Source organism: Anneissia japonica, unplaced genomic scaffold, assembly GCF_011630105.1.
Source record: "Anneissia japonica isolate Jap-2015-1 unplaced genomic scaffold, ASM1163010v1 scaffold287774_len439945_cov178, whole genome shotgun sequence".
NCBI lineage: Eukaryota > Metazoa > Echinodermata > Crinoidea > Comatulida > Comatulidae > Anneissia > Anneissia japonica.
The window spans coordinates 279,383-292,422 of NW_022725867.1; the positions used below are offsets into that span (position 1 = coordinate 279,383).

The 13,040-nt window shown below is 35.8% G+C and overlaps 1 protein-coding gene across 1 annotated transcript in view; it reads left to right on the forward strand.

The window, feature by feature from the left end:
- Positions 1-13,040, forward strand: part of LOC117112946 (E3 ubiquitin-protein ligase MYCBP2-like) — a 52,905-nt gene that overhangs the window by 9,167 nt on the left and 30,698 nt on the right. The window contains exons 14-30 of the mRNA XM_033256165.1: positions 613-771; positions 1,039-1,219; positions 3,193-3,419; positions 3,872-4,091; positions 4,880-5,214; positions 5,823-5,970; positions 6,296-6,594; positions 6,719-6,846; positions 7,318-7,406; positions 7,832-7,966; positions 8,109-8,192; positions 8,561-8,654; positions 8,788-8,980; positions 9,455-9,705; positions 11,090-11,311; positions 11,686-11,778; positions 11,947-12,042. Of these exons, the coding sequence (XP_033112056.1) occupies positions 613-771; positions 1,039-1,219; positions 3,193-3,419; positions 3,872-4,091; positions 4,880-5,214; positions 5,823-5,970; positions 6,296-6,594; positions 6,719-6,846; positions 7,318-7,406; positions 7,832-7,966; positions 8,109-8,192; positions 8,561-8,654; positions 8,788-8,980; positions 9,455-9,705; positions 11,090-11,311; positions 11,686-11,778; positions 11,947-12,042 (2,954 nt within the window). The remainder of the gene's footprint in view (positions 1-612; positions 772-1,038; positions 1,220-3,192; positions 3,420-3,871; positions 4,092-4,879; positions 5,215-5,822; positions 5,971-6,295; positions 6,595-6,718; positions 6,847-7,317; positions 7,407-7,831; positions 7,967-8,108; positions 8,193-8,560; positions 8,655-8,787; positions 8,981-9,454; positions 9,706-11,089; positions 11,312-11,685; positions 11,779-11,946; positions 12,043-13,040) is intronic.

The following is a 13,040-nucleotide window of genomic DNA, read 5'->3' on the forward strand; positions in this document are numbered from 1 at the left end:
TTTTTTTGTCAAAGAATATTTGATAACCTGGGCAGGGCTGTAAGCACTTTGTCTGCACTATTTATTTTTATGTACTAAATGGCTAGGATTTGCCAATATATGGATGTGATATGATATCATCACGGGCGGATCCAGAAATGTCCAAAAGAGGGGGCCGGAAGTGGGGGCCAAAAGTTGGGCTGATTGAGACAACACGCGAAATTGTTGTGTTCTAGACGCCCGAACATAACATTTGAGGCATTCTGGGCTATCATTTTTTCTTTTTCTCTCTTTTTTTCTTTTTTTTTTCTTTTTTTTTAGCCGGCCCCTGCCCCTAAATCCGCCTCTGCATCATGCCCATATATGGTGTAATGTGACATCATCATGTCCATATATGGGTGTAATGTGACATCGCCATGCCCATATATTGGCGATTTACAAAAGTTTATTTCGTGAATACATCACATGTATGCATTTCATTGCAGTTGGATCTATCTGCATATCGTCGCAGATGAATCTAAAATGATTTGATTTTTGTGACTGAAAGTATAAAGAATAATATATTTGGATTATTAAAAGAGTTTTATTATATGAATGTGATCTGCTTCATCTTTACTCGATCTAAATTTTCAGGGTTGGTAACAGAATTAAAAGATACACCTGTGCTACAGGTGGCTCTAGGAAAACAGCACACCTGTATCCTGACCAAGGCAGGGGTCGTCTGGACATCTGGTATTAATAAAAGAGGTCAGTGTGGCCGAGGCCCTCCACCTGGTCAAGCTAGTAAAGAAGGCAAGTACAGACATTTTTGTTCCTTTCACAAATTGATTTTTTTTTCAATTTATTTATTTCGCTTTAGAGGAAAATACTTGTATTTTATGTAAATACTTACCTGCATAAACAATTAATGGCTACTTTTCTTTTAAAAACACCATCACTAAAAAATATAGAACATTCCGACCATCCCAGTGTCACCACGGCCACACACGTAGAATGTCTTTAGTCCTCGTAGATATCTAAGAGAATTTATAGGAGAAAATCTTTGCTTGTGTATCATAGGTGCTGTAGTTTTACCTGCCGAAGAGGAAGTGGAAGAGGAGGAAGTTGATAAGGACGATGAACCGATGTGTGACCATGAGTGGAAGCATGAACAATGCATGATATGTACAATTTGTAATGAGTGTACTGGCTACGGTGCTAACTGCATCAATACTATAAATGCAGAACGCAACCCCGGAATGTAAGTTAACTTTATTATCGTTGCTGCTCTCACTTTTGCTGTTGTTGCTGTTGTTGTTGTTTTGTTGCTGCTGCTGTTGTTTTTGTTGCTGCTGCTCTTGTTTTGTTGTTGCTGCTGTTGTTTTGTTGCTGCTGCTGTTGTTTTTATTGCTGCTGCTCTTGTTTTGTTACTGCTGCTGTTTTTGTTGCTACTGCTCTTGTTTTGTTACTGCTGCTCTTGTTTTGTTGCTGCTCTTGTTTTGTTACTGCTGCTCTTGTTTTGTTGCTGCTTCTCTTGTTTTGTTGCTGCTGCTCTTGTTTTGCTGTTGCTGCTGTTTTGTTGTTGCTGCTATTTTGTTGTTGCTGCTGTTTTGTTGCTGCTGCTGTTTTGTTGCTGCTGCTCTTGTTTTGTTGCTGCTTCTCTTATTTTGTTGTTGCTGCTCTTGTTTTGTTGCTGCTCTTGTTTTGTTGCTACTGCTCTTGTTTTGTTGCTGCTTCTCTTGTTTTGTTGCTGCTGCTCTTGTTTTGTTGCTGCTGCTGCTCTTGTTTTGTTGTTGCTGCTGTTTTGTTGTTGCTGCTGTTTTGTTGTTGCTGCTGTTTTGTTGCTGCTGCTCTTGTTTTGTTGCTGCTGCTCTTGTTTTGTTGCTGCTGCTCTTGTTTTGTTGCTGCTTCTCTTGTTTTGTTGCTGCTGCTATTGTTTTGTTGCTGCTGTTGTTTTGTTGCTGCTGCTATTGTTTTTGTTGCTGCTGCTGTTGTTTTGTTGCTGCTGCTGTTGTTTTGTTGCTGCTGTTATTTTTGTTGCTGCTGCTGTTGTTTTGTTGCAGCTGCTGCTGCTGCTCTAGTTTTGTTGCAGCTGCTGCTGCTGCTCTTGTTTTGTTGTTGCTGCTGTTGTTTTTGTTGCTGCTGCTCTTGTTTTTGTTGCTGCTGCTCTTGTTTTGTTGTTGCTGCTCTTGTTTTTGTTGCTGCTGCTGTTGTTTTTGTTGCTGTTGTTTTGTTGCTGCTGATCTTGTTTTGTTGCTGCTTCTCTTGTTTGTTGCTGCTTCTCTTGTTTTGTTACTGCCTCTCTTGTTTTGTTGCTGCTTCTCTTGTTTTGTTACTGCCTCTCTTGTTTTGTTGCTGCTTCTCTTGTTTTTGTTGTTGCTGCTGCTCTTGTTTTCCTGCTGCTGCTCTTGTTTTGTTGCTGCTGCTCTTGTTTTGTTGCTGCTCTTGTTTTGTTGCTGCTGCTCTTGTCCTGTTGCTGCTGCTCTTGTTCTGTTGCTGCTATTGTTTTGTTGCTGCTCTTGGTTTGTTGCTGCTGCTCTTGTTTTTGTTGCTGCTGTTGTTGTTTTTGTTGCTGCTGCTGTTGTTTTTGTTGCTGCTGTTTTTGTTGTTGTTGTTGCTGCTGCTGCTGTTTTTACTGTTGCTATTGTTGCTGCTGGAGCTGCTTTTTTGCTGTTGTTGTTGCTGCTGTTGTTGTTGCTGCTGTTTTTGTTGTTTTGTTGTTTTCTTTTGTTGCAATAGCTGTTGTTGTTGCTGCTGTAGCTGTTATAGATGCAGCTGTTGTTGTAGCTACTGTCTTTAATACTGTTGTTGTTGTTTTTGTAATAATTGTTCTCATCATATAATGTAAATGTTGATTAATTTCAATTACAGGGAGATGAAATATATAAAAATGTGAAAACATTAACGTAAATACCAACACATCAAAATACAGTGGTACAACAGTTTTCCAAATACAGTGGTACAACAGTTTTCCAAATGTTTTCAACTTCAATTAATGTACTATACTCACAGATGTTCACTCCATTAACTCACCCAACCTCACTGGCCCTACAGAGAGATATGTATCCTCCAGAAGTTCCTTGTGCCTTAGTGTTATGTTAGCAGTTTTCTGAGTTCAAGTGACTGCCTGGTGCTGCAGAAATCAGTTAGTTGAAGTATGTAAATAAATCAACTGTACCAAATTTTTTGTGGCTTCATTTATATACATTAAATATTTTAATCAATTACATTTAGGTTATGTGGTTGTGGGTCAGGTGATTCTGGCTGTAGTAAGTGCGGCAGTTGCAGGAGCTGCGCTGGTGAGGGCAAAGGTCAGTTACGAGGGGCAATGTTCCAGAACATAATCCGACACAAGAACATCTCCGACAGAGACCTACTGGCGCAACTGCAACAAGTGTTCTTCAAGAAGGAAAAAAAGAGTCGCTTGTTGGATAAATTATTACATGAATCAAAGGCTTTTGGTAAGAATAATTTGACTCATTTTGAATATAATTTAACGCTAGGGAGTCTATTCGTATCACTAAGAAGTCATCTGCGCATGCAAGAATGTTGATTCTCGGTGTCCCCTGGATTGAAGGACGCTGTCTGGCAGAGAACGTAGGGTGGTCACGGTTCAGTGAATCCGTTTTAGCGCTACATTGTCATGCAAATCTGAAGTTCCCTATGACTCGGCCGCTGTACAGGAAAATTGCATTAATTGCTCCCTTACGCCTTCGTTCAATATCCTGACTCATGATCTTGTAAAGAATGTGATTTTAATATACATAGTAATTGGTTTGATAATGCTTTATATGATTAAAATTCTAAAAAGAAATTTAGATTGTCTATAATACCTTTAATAATTTATCCTGTATTTTTCAAATATTCCTATTCCTTGACAATGTTACTTAAATCTGTTGCAAATTTTTGACAGATGAGGGCAGTATAAGCGGTGATGACCGAGAAGGTGAGAAGGAGATCAGTCAACCGAACGTTCTAACGCTCGCAGAGATTTTAATCAATGACAACAAGGTACCAGCAGTACAGGTGGTTTGTGGGTCGTACCATTCAGTTGTACTACTCAGTAATGGAGATGTGTATGCTTTTGGAATGGGCAACCATGGACAACTGGGGCAAGGAGACACTGAAAACAGGTAAGGGCAACCATTCATTTAGGGACAGGTAAAAATATTAATCTGTGTCTTATTTGAAAATTGATCACTTACTTGATCGTATTAAATGAGTAATTTTCAATTTTTCACATTGAATGAGTAATTTTTCTATTTTTCTCTTAGCGCCGGTGGCAAGTTATTTATTAACTTTAATAGTCGCTTTACAAGTTTTATTGTATTATTATTATTATTATTATTAATATTATTATTATTACTATTATTATTATTGAATTTTTAAGGGTGTTTTATCCAGATTTTACCTTAGACAATATCATTTAGTCTGAAATTACCAGTGATTGTGGTTGTGGTGGTGATGGTTGAGATGATGGTAGTGGTGATGGTTACTTTGATGGTAGTAGTAGTAGTAGTGGTGATGATGTTAATGGTGGTAGTGATGGTGGTAGTGGTAATGGTAACTGTGGTGGTAGTAGTGGTAGTGTTGATGATGTTAATGGTAGTGGTGATGGTAGAGATGATTGTGGTTGTGGTGATGATAACTGGGATGGTAGTAGTGGTAGTGTTGATGATGTTAATGGTGCTGGTGATGGTGAGATGATGGTTGTAGTGATAATGGTAACTGTGATGGTAGTACAGTAGTGGTAGTGGTGATGATGTTAATGGTGGTGGTGATGATAGTGGTAGTGGTACTGGTAATGGTAGTAGTGGTAGTGGTGATGATGTTAATAGTGGTGGTGATGGTAACTCTGATGGTAGTATTGGTAGTGGTGATGGTAACATATAATACAATGTATATTCCAATTATTATGCAGGTATAGTGCATGTAGAGTGCCCGTCAACGAGCCAATCATCCAGGTAGCAGCTGGCAACCATCACACAGTGCTACTCGCTAGCTCAGGATGTGTGTACACATTTGGCCAATTCCAGAAGGGTCAACTCGGCAGGCCTGTGAACGAAGACAAGAATGATCAAGATGCTGTGTCTCACCTCGTACCGGGCCGGGTACCTGACCTTGGCCCAGAGCATGGTAGGAAAGGTAACTGGGTACAAGCAAGCGGGGATAGAACGTTTGTGAAAGTGGATGAGTCGTTGATTGGGGCTAACACACTAGAAAAGTCACTGGTCTTTGCTACATTTGATACTATAGGTAAGTTCTGTTGCTATCTTCTGTTTTCTTATGCATATAATATGAATGACATCATCATACCCATATATATTTGTCATATATCATGATGCCAATTTTATAAAAACGTAGCATAATGAGATATTGTATACTATTTATTAAATTGCAGTTAGCTAGATGAATGTTGAATTAAAGTTTGAAAACTGTAAATAAATAAGTATTGCTAAAGATATGGAAATTTGCAAATATGTTGTTATATTTTGTAAATATTTGAATAGTTTGATTGTGGAAGCCAAATGCCAAAGCACCAGCTACTTGTTAGCCTCTTGTGGTGTGGTTGGTCCAATACAGTTGAACATGATGACTGAGACTGGGCACCTTGTTAGTTTGGTGGCACCTATCAGGATTCTTGTAGGCTGTTGCTTCCAATATTAATTGGAGGTTTCTGAAGCCCTGTCGGAGCAGTGGCAGGGCTTTCGTTCCCCTCCTCACAAATCTATTTGTGTCACAGTAATATTTCAATAATAATGATATTATTATACAGTATTTAAACATTAATTCATTCGAACATTATATATCTGTCTAATTATTATAAACCTTAAATTATTCCTTAATTATAAATTAAACACTAGGAATAATTCCCAAGGATGAGTCTTCGGGAGTCAAGTGTATGATGGTCAACCGCTCGGAAGGTCAGTGTCGTAGCTTCTCTGAGGTCAACAGTATTAACCAGTATGCTGATTGTGTCACTTTTGACCCTATCTACAACATTCTATGGAGGTAAGTCACATGTCATTGTGGTTGGTGTGAATTTTCACCATATTGATTAGGGTAATGCTTCCAGTAAATTATTGGAGACCTAAATGTTCTATAACAAAGGCTGTCTGAGAGGGATGAGGAGTGAAAAGAAAATCTTTAGGGACCATTGATACAATATAGGGCTTGGAGAGCAGTTTTTTCGGTTGAGAAAAAATATTTTTTGGGGGGTTAAAACCAAGATCTGGTGATAAAATGTGAGAAATTTAGCCATTATGCCAGAGCTCACCCCCTGTGTGCTTGCTTAACCTTTGTAATAACAATAGGCACTTTTATTTTATTGTAATAGCTACAATACCGAGAGGTGTGAGGTGGTATCATACAGTGCAATCAAGCCCAGGATCCGCGTGCTCGTATCCCAGCCTGATCACACACTGTCAGTCTTCAGTCCTGAGCTAGCTCTTCCAAGCACCAACCAAGGGAAGGTTACAAGTTCCCAGTGTGCCCTCTACATCCTTGCCAGCCTAGATACTTTAACAGCTTCACAGCTTGAGGGCTGGAGTGTGGTTGAGGGCCTGGAGAACCAAGCTACAAAACCATCAAAATCATTCACTAAGGATGACTTTAATGTAGTGCAACGGTTTGAAGGTAGAAATATTCAGTTTTTTCCGAATGATGACTCAGAAAATTTAAATTTCTATGATCTCTCACATAATAAAAATAGGATTGTATTTAAGCAATGTATGATGGGGTGTATGTATTCTATTTTCAGCTTACGGAGGTGGGTGGGGTTACTCCGGTCACTCTATTGAGGCTCTAAGGGTCAGTGTTGACACCAACGTAGAGCTTGGTGGGCTCGGTTTATTTGGTGGACGTGGGGAGTACACAGCAAAAATTGCGGTAAGCATCATCCCTTATTGGTTCTTTACAACAACACCAGTGTAATCTACATGTCTAAGTCATAATAAAATGTTATTGTAAGTTACATAGATTTTACCATCTAATAATTTTTTTGTCTTTGGTTCAGAGTATGTAAAAACACCCTGAAAGAAATTTAATATTAAATATGATATAATTTTAAAACAATTCTTTCCCCAATGAATATTATAGTTAATTTTATGTTAACTTATTTCATCTATCAAACACTAATTACAAAATTTAATATATAATTGTCTAGCATTAGAGTACATTTGTTATATAATAACTGGTTGAAGTGAAAGAAATATATATGTTAAAAATATATATAGCAGAATATACATAGTTATTGGTTGAAGTGAAAGAAATATATATGTTAAAAATATATATAGCAGAATATACATAGTTATTGGTATATTTTTTATATTTTAACAATGTTTCTACATTTATTGATAGATTTATGACCTGGGGCCCTCTAGTGATTATGAAGGTGAGGGGGAATTATTAGCTGAGAGTGATGACATTATTTATGAATGCGGAACCAAGTAAGTAAAGTCTTCCAACTAACCTACTCCACCAAAATACTGGTTTCAGAAACAAAAGCAGGCACTCCTTGCAAAAATCAATTTTTAGTTATTAATACAGGGTTAAACAGTAAAATGAGTGATATAAAATGGTAAAGGATCATTTAAATCTGAAATTTTGTTATGAATTTACAGGAGTTTAATCATACAGCTGTTTAAAGAACAGTATTTGAGAAAATGGTCTTAAAAGTTTACAATTTCAGACATTTCCCAGGCAAAGACCATCACTAAATCATGAATAAATGTCATTTTAATGTTGAAAATTAAAGTTTAGTTGAGTGCAATAAAATAGATTTCAACAATTTTGACATTGGTTTAGTCTTAACCACAAATATTCTCATTAAAATGCAAGTCATTTAGTAAATAATTATTTAATCTGTTTTCAGGGAGAAATTTCCAGTTTTATTCGATGAACCTGTTCCTCTTACATCTGGTCATTGGTACACAATCACTGCTAAAATTAGCGGTCCAAGCAGTGACTGTGGGTCAAGCGGTCAAGCCTCGGTAACCACTGAAGATCAGTAAGTGCAATTTGCTTTTCTTTATTTAAATTGTTATATTATAAACTTCAATAATTAGTTTTTGTTTTTTTTTGTTTAGTGAATGTTGTAAGTATCAATTGTTTATGGTTTAATGGTTTAATGTATTTAATTTTTTTTTCAGAGTGGTATTTACATTTAAGAGTTCTAAAAAGACAAATAATGGTACCGATGTCAATGCAGGTCAGATTCCCCAGGTGTTGTACAGGTGAGAATGACCTTTGACCTTACATTTGGTGTAAAACAAGAGTGTTACTATAGAATGAAATTTTTTAATTTGTATGTACAATACTTACTAAAGAACTTGTATAATTTATCATCAATATTAAATAATAATAATTTATAATAATTTTATATTTTAAATTCTTATATAAAGTTTGTTTGATTGATAAACACAATAAAAGAAAAGCTTAATTACTGTATAAAATACAAATATTTGTATAAATATTCAATTCTATTTGTGTTTAATTTGCCTCTAATACATCATTTTTTCATAAGCTCATTTCAATTTAATTATTTTTTTATATCCTTATTGTCAGCAACTTCAATCTCAATTTGTTATATTTATATTTGCAGACTTTGCCAGCAAGACTCGGGGCTAAGTCGTAGAGAGACACAGTTAGAGAATGTACATATACTTAATAGGGCTTTCAGCAGTACAGTCACACCAGTAAGGCTTACCCATTCATATATATTCAAACATGAAATATAGTTAATATGTTTATATAGATAGCAGATTTTTTTTTCCCAGCTTGGAAAAAACTGATCATTTTATTAACTTTGCTTTGCTATTATCAATATAGGAAGCGTTTGATTCACTTACCAAACTACTGGAATGGAGTCTGAAAACCTTCAGAGATGTTGCCAAGGAAACCACAGCCATCAAGGGCACCGCCCTCACAGCCATACTACTTGATTTAGAAAGATTAGTCTACATAGCAACAGCCAGCATGAGGTTGCTTAGGAATTACATATGTGAAATTTATTCCAAAACAGGTAAATATAATTGAATGCACATATTTTAGTAGAATGCATGCTATGTATTTTGTTAAGCCCTATGCAGACTAAATTCTATTGACAAGAACATGTGACATGCCTAAATATGGTCATGATGACATCATGTAACCATATATAGGCACATCATGACTATATATGTGCATAAAACAGTTTTTTGGTCTGGACAGAGCTTTATGTTTGTGATTGAAAACTTTTTTTTTAATTCTGGCACAACAAAGAGATCTAAAGCCCTGTCCAGTCCATCAAATTTTATTTGACAAAAACATGTGACATGCCTAAATATGGTCTTGATGACATCACATCATGACCATATATAGGCACATCATGACTATATATGAACACATCATGACTTATCTGCATATAAAGGAAATTTGATACTGTGGAAAGAGCGTAAGTATTTTGCACTACAGAAAAGTAAATCCATTAACCATTATCAAAAACATTTTTTTTTAGGCAAGCAGTCAGTCCAGGAAACTAACCAGTTAGCAGAATGTGTTGGCAATACAGGCATCTTATTGCGCATGATTCTCAAGGAGCCTAGTAAGCTGATGAAGCTACTGGCGAGGAAGAGTCAGTGCCTGAAGTTATGGCAGCGAATTCAAGATCAATGTCATCGGACATTTGTGCAATGTTTTCATGCGTTTTATCCTACCTCTCAACTAAAATGGACTTGTCTTTGTTGGCAGTTGAACACTATGAATCAAGTAAGAATGTTATTAATATACCACATTTATTTGATTAAGCATTTGCTTTGAATAAACGCTACTCTTGTATACTTGTATAAGCGCCCCACACCCCCATAGAGCCTCATTTGGAATAAACACCTCCCTTGAATAAATTCCCCCTCAAAACCCCTTCTCATCAATAAACTTTGAATAAATACGTTATTTGTATTGTATTTCATGAGTTCATGATCATTAATGCTGTTCATCTGCCGACATTATTCATAAATTATTCATGCTGTGCATGTTAAACACATTTTCATGACCATGTTGGCAGTTAAACACTATGAATCAAGTAAGATTATTCTTAATATATTTGTGTATTTCATAAATGAATGGTCATTACTGCTGATTTCTCTGCCGACATAGCATTAGTTCATGAATTATTCATGAATTAATCATGCTGTGGATATGAAACACATTTTAATGGTTTCATTATTCCGTCATTATTTATAATGTGCCTTCTGTTACTGCTCTTCCCTGTAATGTATAAATATACATTTTCTCCTTATTTAGACATACCATTTATGATGAGCTAAAAACTAATATGATTCACTGTTTGAATTCATTCTTTGTATATTTAAATAAGTAATTTGTTTTTACTTAAATCCATTAAAATCATAATAAAAAAAATTCTCAACACTTAAGTTTTCCTAGATTCTTTTGTGTAGACCATTAGATAGGCTGATAATCAGTTTTAAGTCTTTTTTGTAGTAAAAATGAATTTTTGACGTTTTTTCTCGATATTTCACCATGGCCTAGATACTCCTCATATCTTAAGTGAATAATGGTTAAACATGAGACTTACCATGCCAACATACAGCATCAGTGACAAAACAAGAAAATTGACATTTGTGGCAAAGACAAAGCCAAACCAGCCACTCGTTGCAAAAATAAATTTTTAGTTATTAATACAGGGTTAAACAGTAAAATGAGAGCTATAAAACGGTAAAAGAGTCATTAAAATCCGACATTTTGTCATGAAGTTACAGGAGTTTAGACATAACAGCTATTTACAGAACAATATTTGAGAATTCAGCTTTCAAAGTTTATGTTTTTGGGCATTTCTAAGGCAGAAACCATCACCAAATCGTTAAAAATTTTGTTTTAACATTGAAAATGAGGAAAATAACAGCATAGCATGATGTATGGATATGTAAAGGTTTAGTTTAGTGCAATAAAGTAGATTTCAAAATTGTTGACATTTCATCATGTTTTGGCCATTATCTATGAAACGGGATTTTGCGATAAGTGACAGGTTTGGCTTGTCTTTGCCAGATTTAGTGACAGTAAGCTGGTTTGGAGATGGCAAACCTCATGATTTTATGCTCACTGTCTGACAATGAGGATGCTCTTTTTCATTTAGATAAATGCTAACAATGGGTACTTATTAGCATCCGTGCTGGAAGCATTGTGCGACACTTCCATTAGGTTGACCTCAGTTTTGCCGATCACGAAGGACCATGAAGTGGAATTGGTCCTCATGAAACACTCTTCAATGGACGACAACTTCCCAACGATGGTGTCCACCGATCCAATGTCTTCAAAATTCCCTGAACTTGTTGCCTACATGGAGCAAACAACACAGGTAATGGTGATTATAATGTGTTCGTGGACATTTTATATCAACCTTTGACATGTTGAACATGGCAATCTTGTTTTTAATGGGCAACTACATACAATTTACAAACACTTTTTCCCTTGGAATGTAGAGTGATGTCTTTCAGAAGTGTTTAGGAGCATTAGTTGTGATGGTTGATTTTTAAAAAAAGTTCATAATAATTTCTAATTTCTCAAGAATACTTATTTGTATGCTAATATCAATTTATTGGTTTCTCAATTCAAAAACATCTAAAACATTCTTTCTCTCAGCCATTTATTTCTATTTGGTGCTTAAAGACCTTGTTTATTTTCACCTTTAAATCTACCTATTATTAATAGAACATTTTGTTCTTTTTTCAGGTTGAAACTGGCTCTTGCAATAGTTTTCGTGAGATGCTTGATCGACTTTTAGACATATTATCAATATCTGTGAGGGAGATGATGATGCCGGGGGTAAGACCAAACTTCTTCTGTCTACATCAAGATTTATAATAATCAATAGTGCAAAAATTACACTTACCCGCATCACAAGCCTCATTATCAGACATTTTAGTATGATTTCTTGCCTACAAAATATAGTTTCTTTAAATTTTAATTTTCAATTAATTTTTGTTTCTGTAGGAAAGGCCAAGTCATCCACCATTATTAGTGACTAACACATGTTCTCTACTTGGCTGTCTTGTTAGTGAACTTGCAGCTATTTCAACTGGCACTGAGGTAAGCTCACAACACTAATCAGTGACTAATATTTTATGATGTCATCATAGCTTGGCTAGGCCAACAAAAGGCCCAGGTTCTAGGCCTAGCCCTATATCCTCAATGGTCTAGAGAGAATAGAGAACCTCAGTTCTGTCTGTCTCTGTGCAGTGCCTGTGGTAATGCGTGACAGAAAAACCACAGAGTGGGTATGGTAGCTAAATTTTGAAGAGAAAAAACAAGTAATTTAATGACATTGATAACCCAAGGAATACATCTATTGTGATTATTAAGTCCATAATACAATATGAGGTATGCCATCTCAAAACCAGTATCAGTAACCAATGAAAATTGACCTTTTATTATATTCTAATTCTCCACATTATAAGCTTTAAAATGATTGGTTATTTGCTGGAATCAACTTACTATTGCCAAAGTATACACTACTACCACATTCTGATGCTAATTATTCAGTTTAAAAATTCAGGTTCCTGAGGAAAAAATGATTGTTGATATGTTGTAGAATTTATTTTTCTAAGACAGAAAAAAGTTGTATGATGAAAAACTGGTTAATGGTGAATGAGGTACAGATTTTTGAATATTTAAAAACTGGGGAAAAGGGGTGTAACTGACATTTTTTACACCTTTTTCTCATTCACCGTTCCCCAGTTTTTTGTCAAACAACTTTTTAGTTCCTATGCATGTAATGCAATAGGAACTATTGTAATCACTCTGAGTCGCATTTCTTTTGTTTTTTATTGTGTGTAGTGTGTGTGTGCTGTCTCTTAGTGTGTGTGTGTAGACATTTATGCAAATGCGCATGCGTCAAAGAAAAGTTTTCCGACATTTTGTTTTACATCGCGATGGGAAGATCGATGTGAAGTTTCTGCAGAGTTCAGTCAGGACTCATGCTAACCGACCGGAAAGTCGGCATGGATGAAACTATTTTGGTTATAAAAAAAAAAAATCAACTGCTGTAGGCATAGGTATTTTGAATAAGGCCTAAAATAAAACTAAAA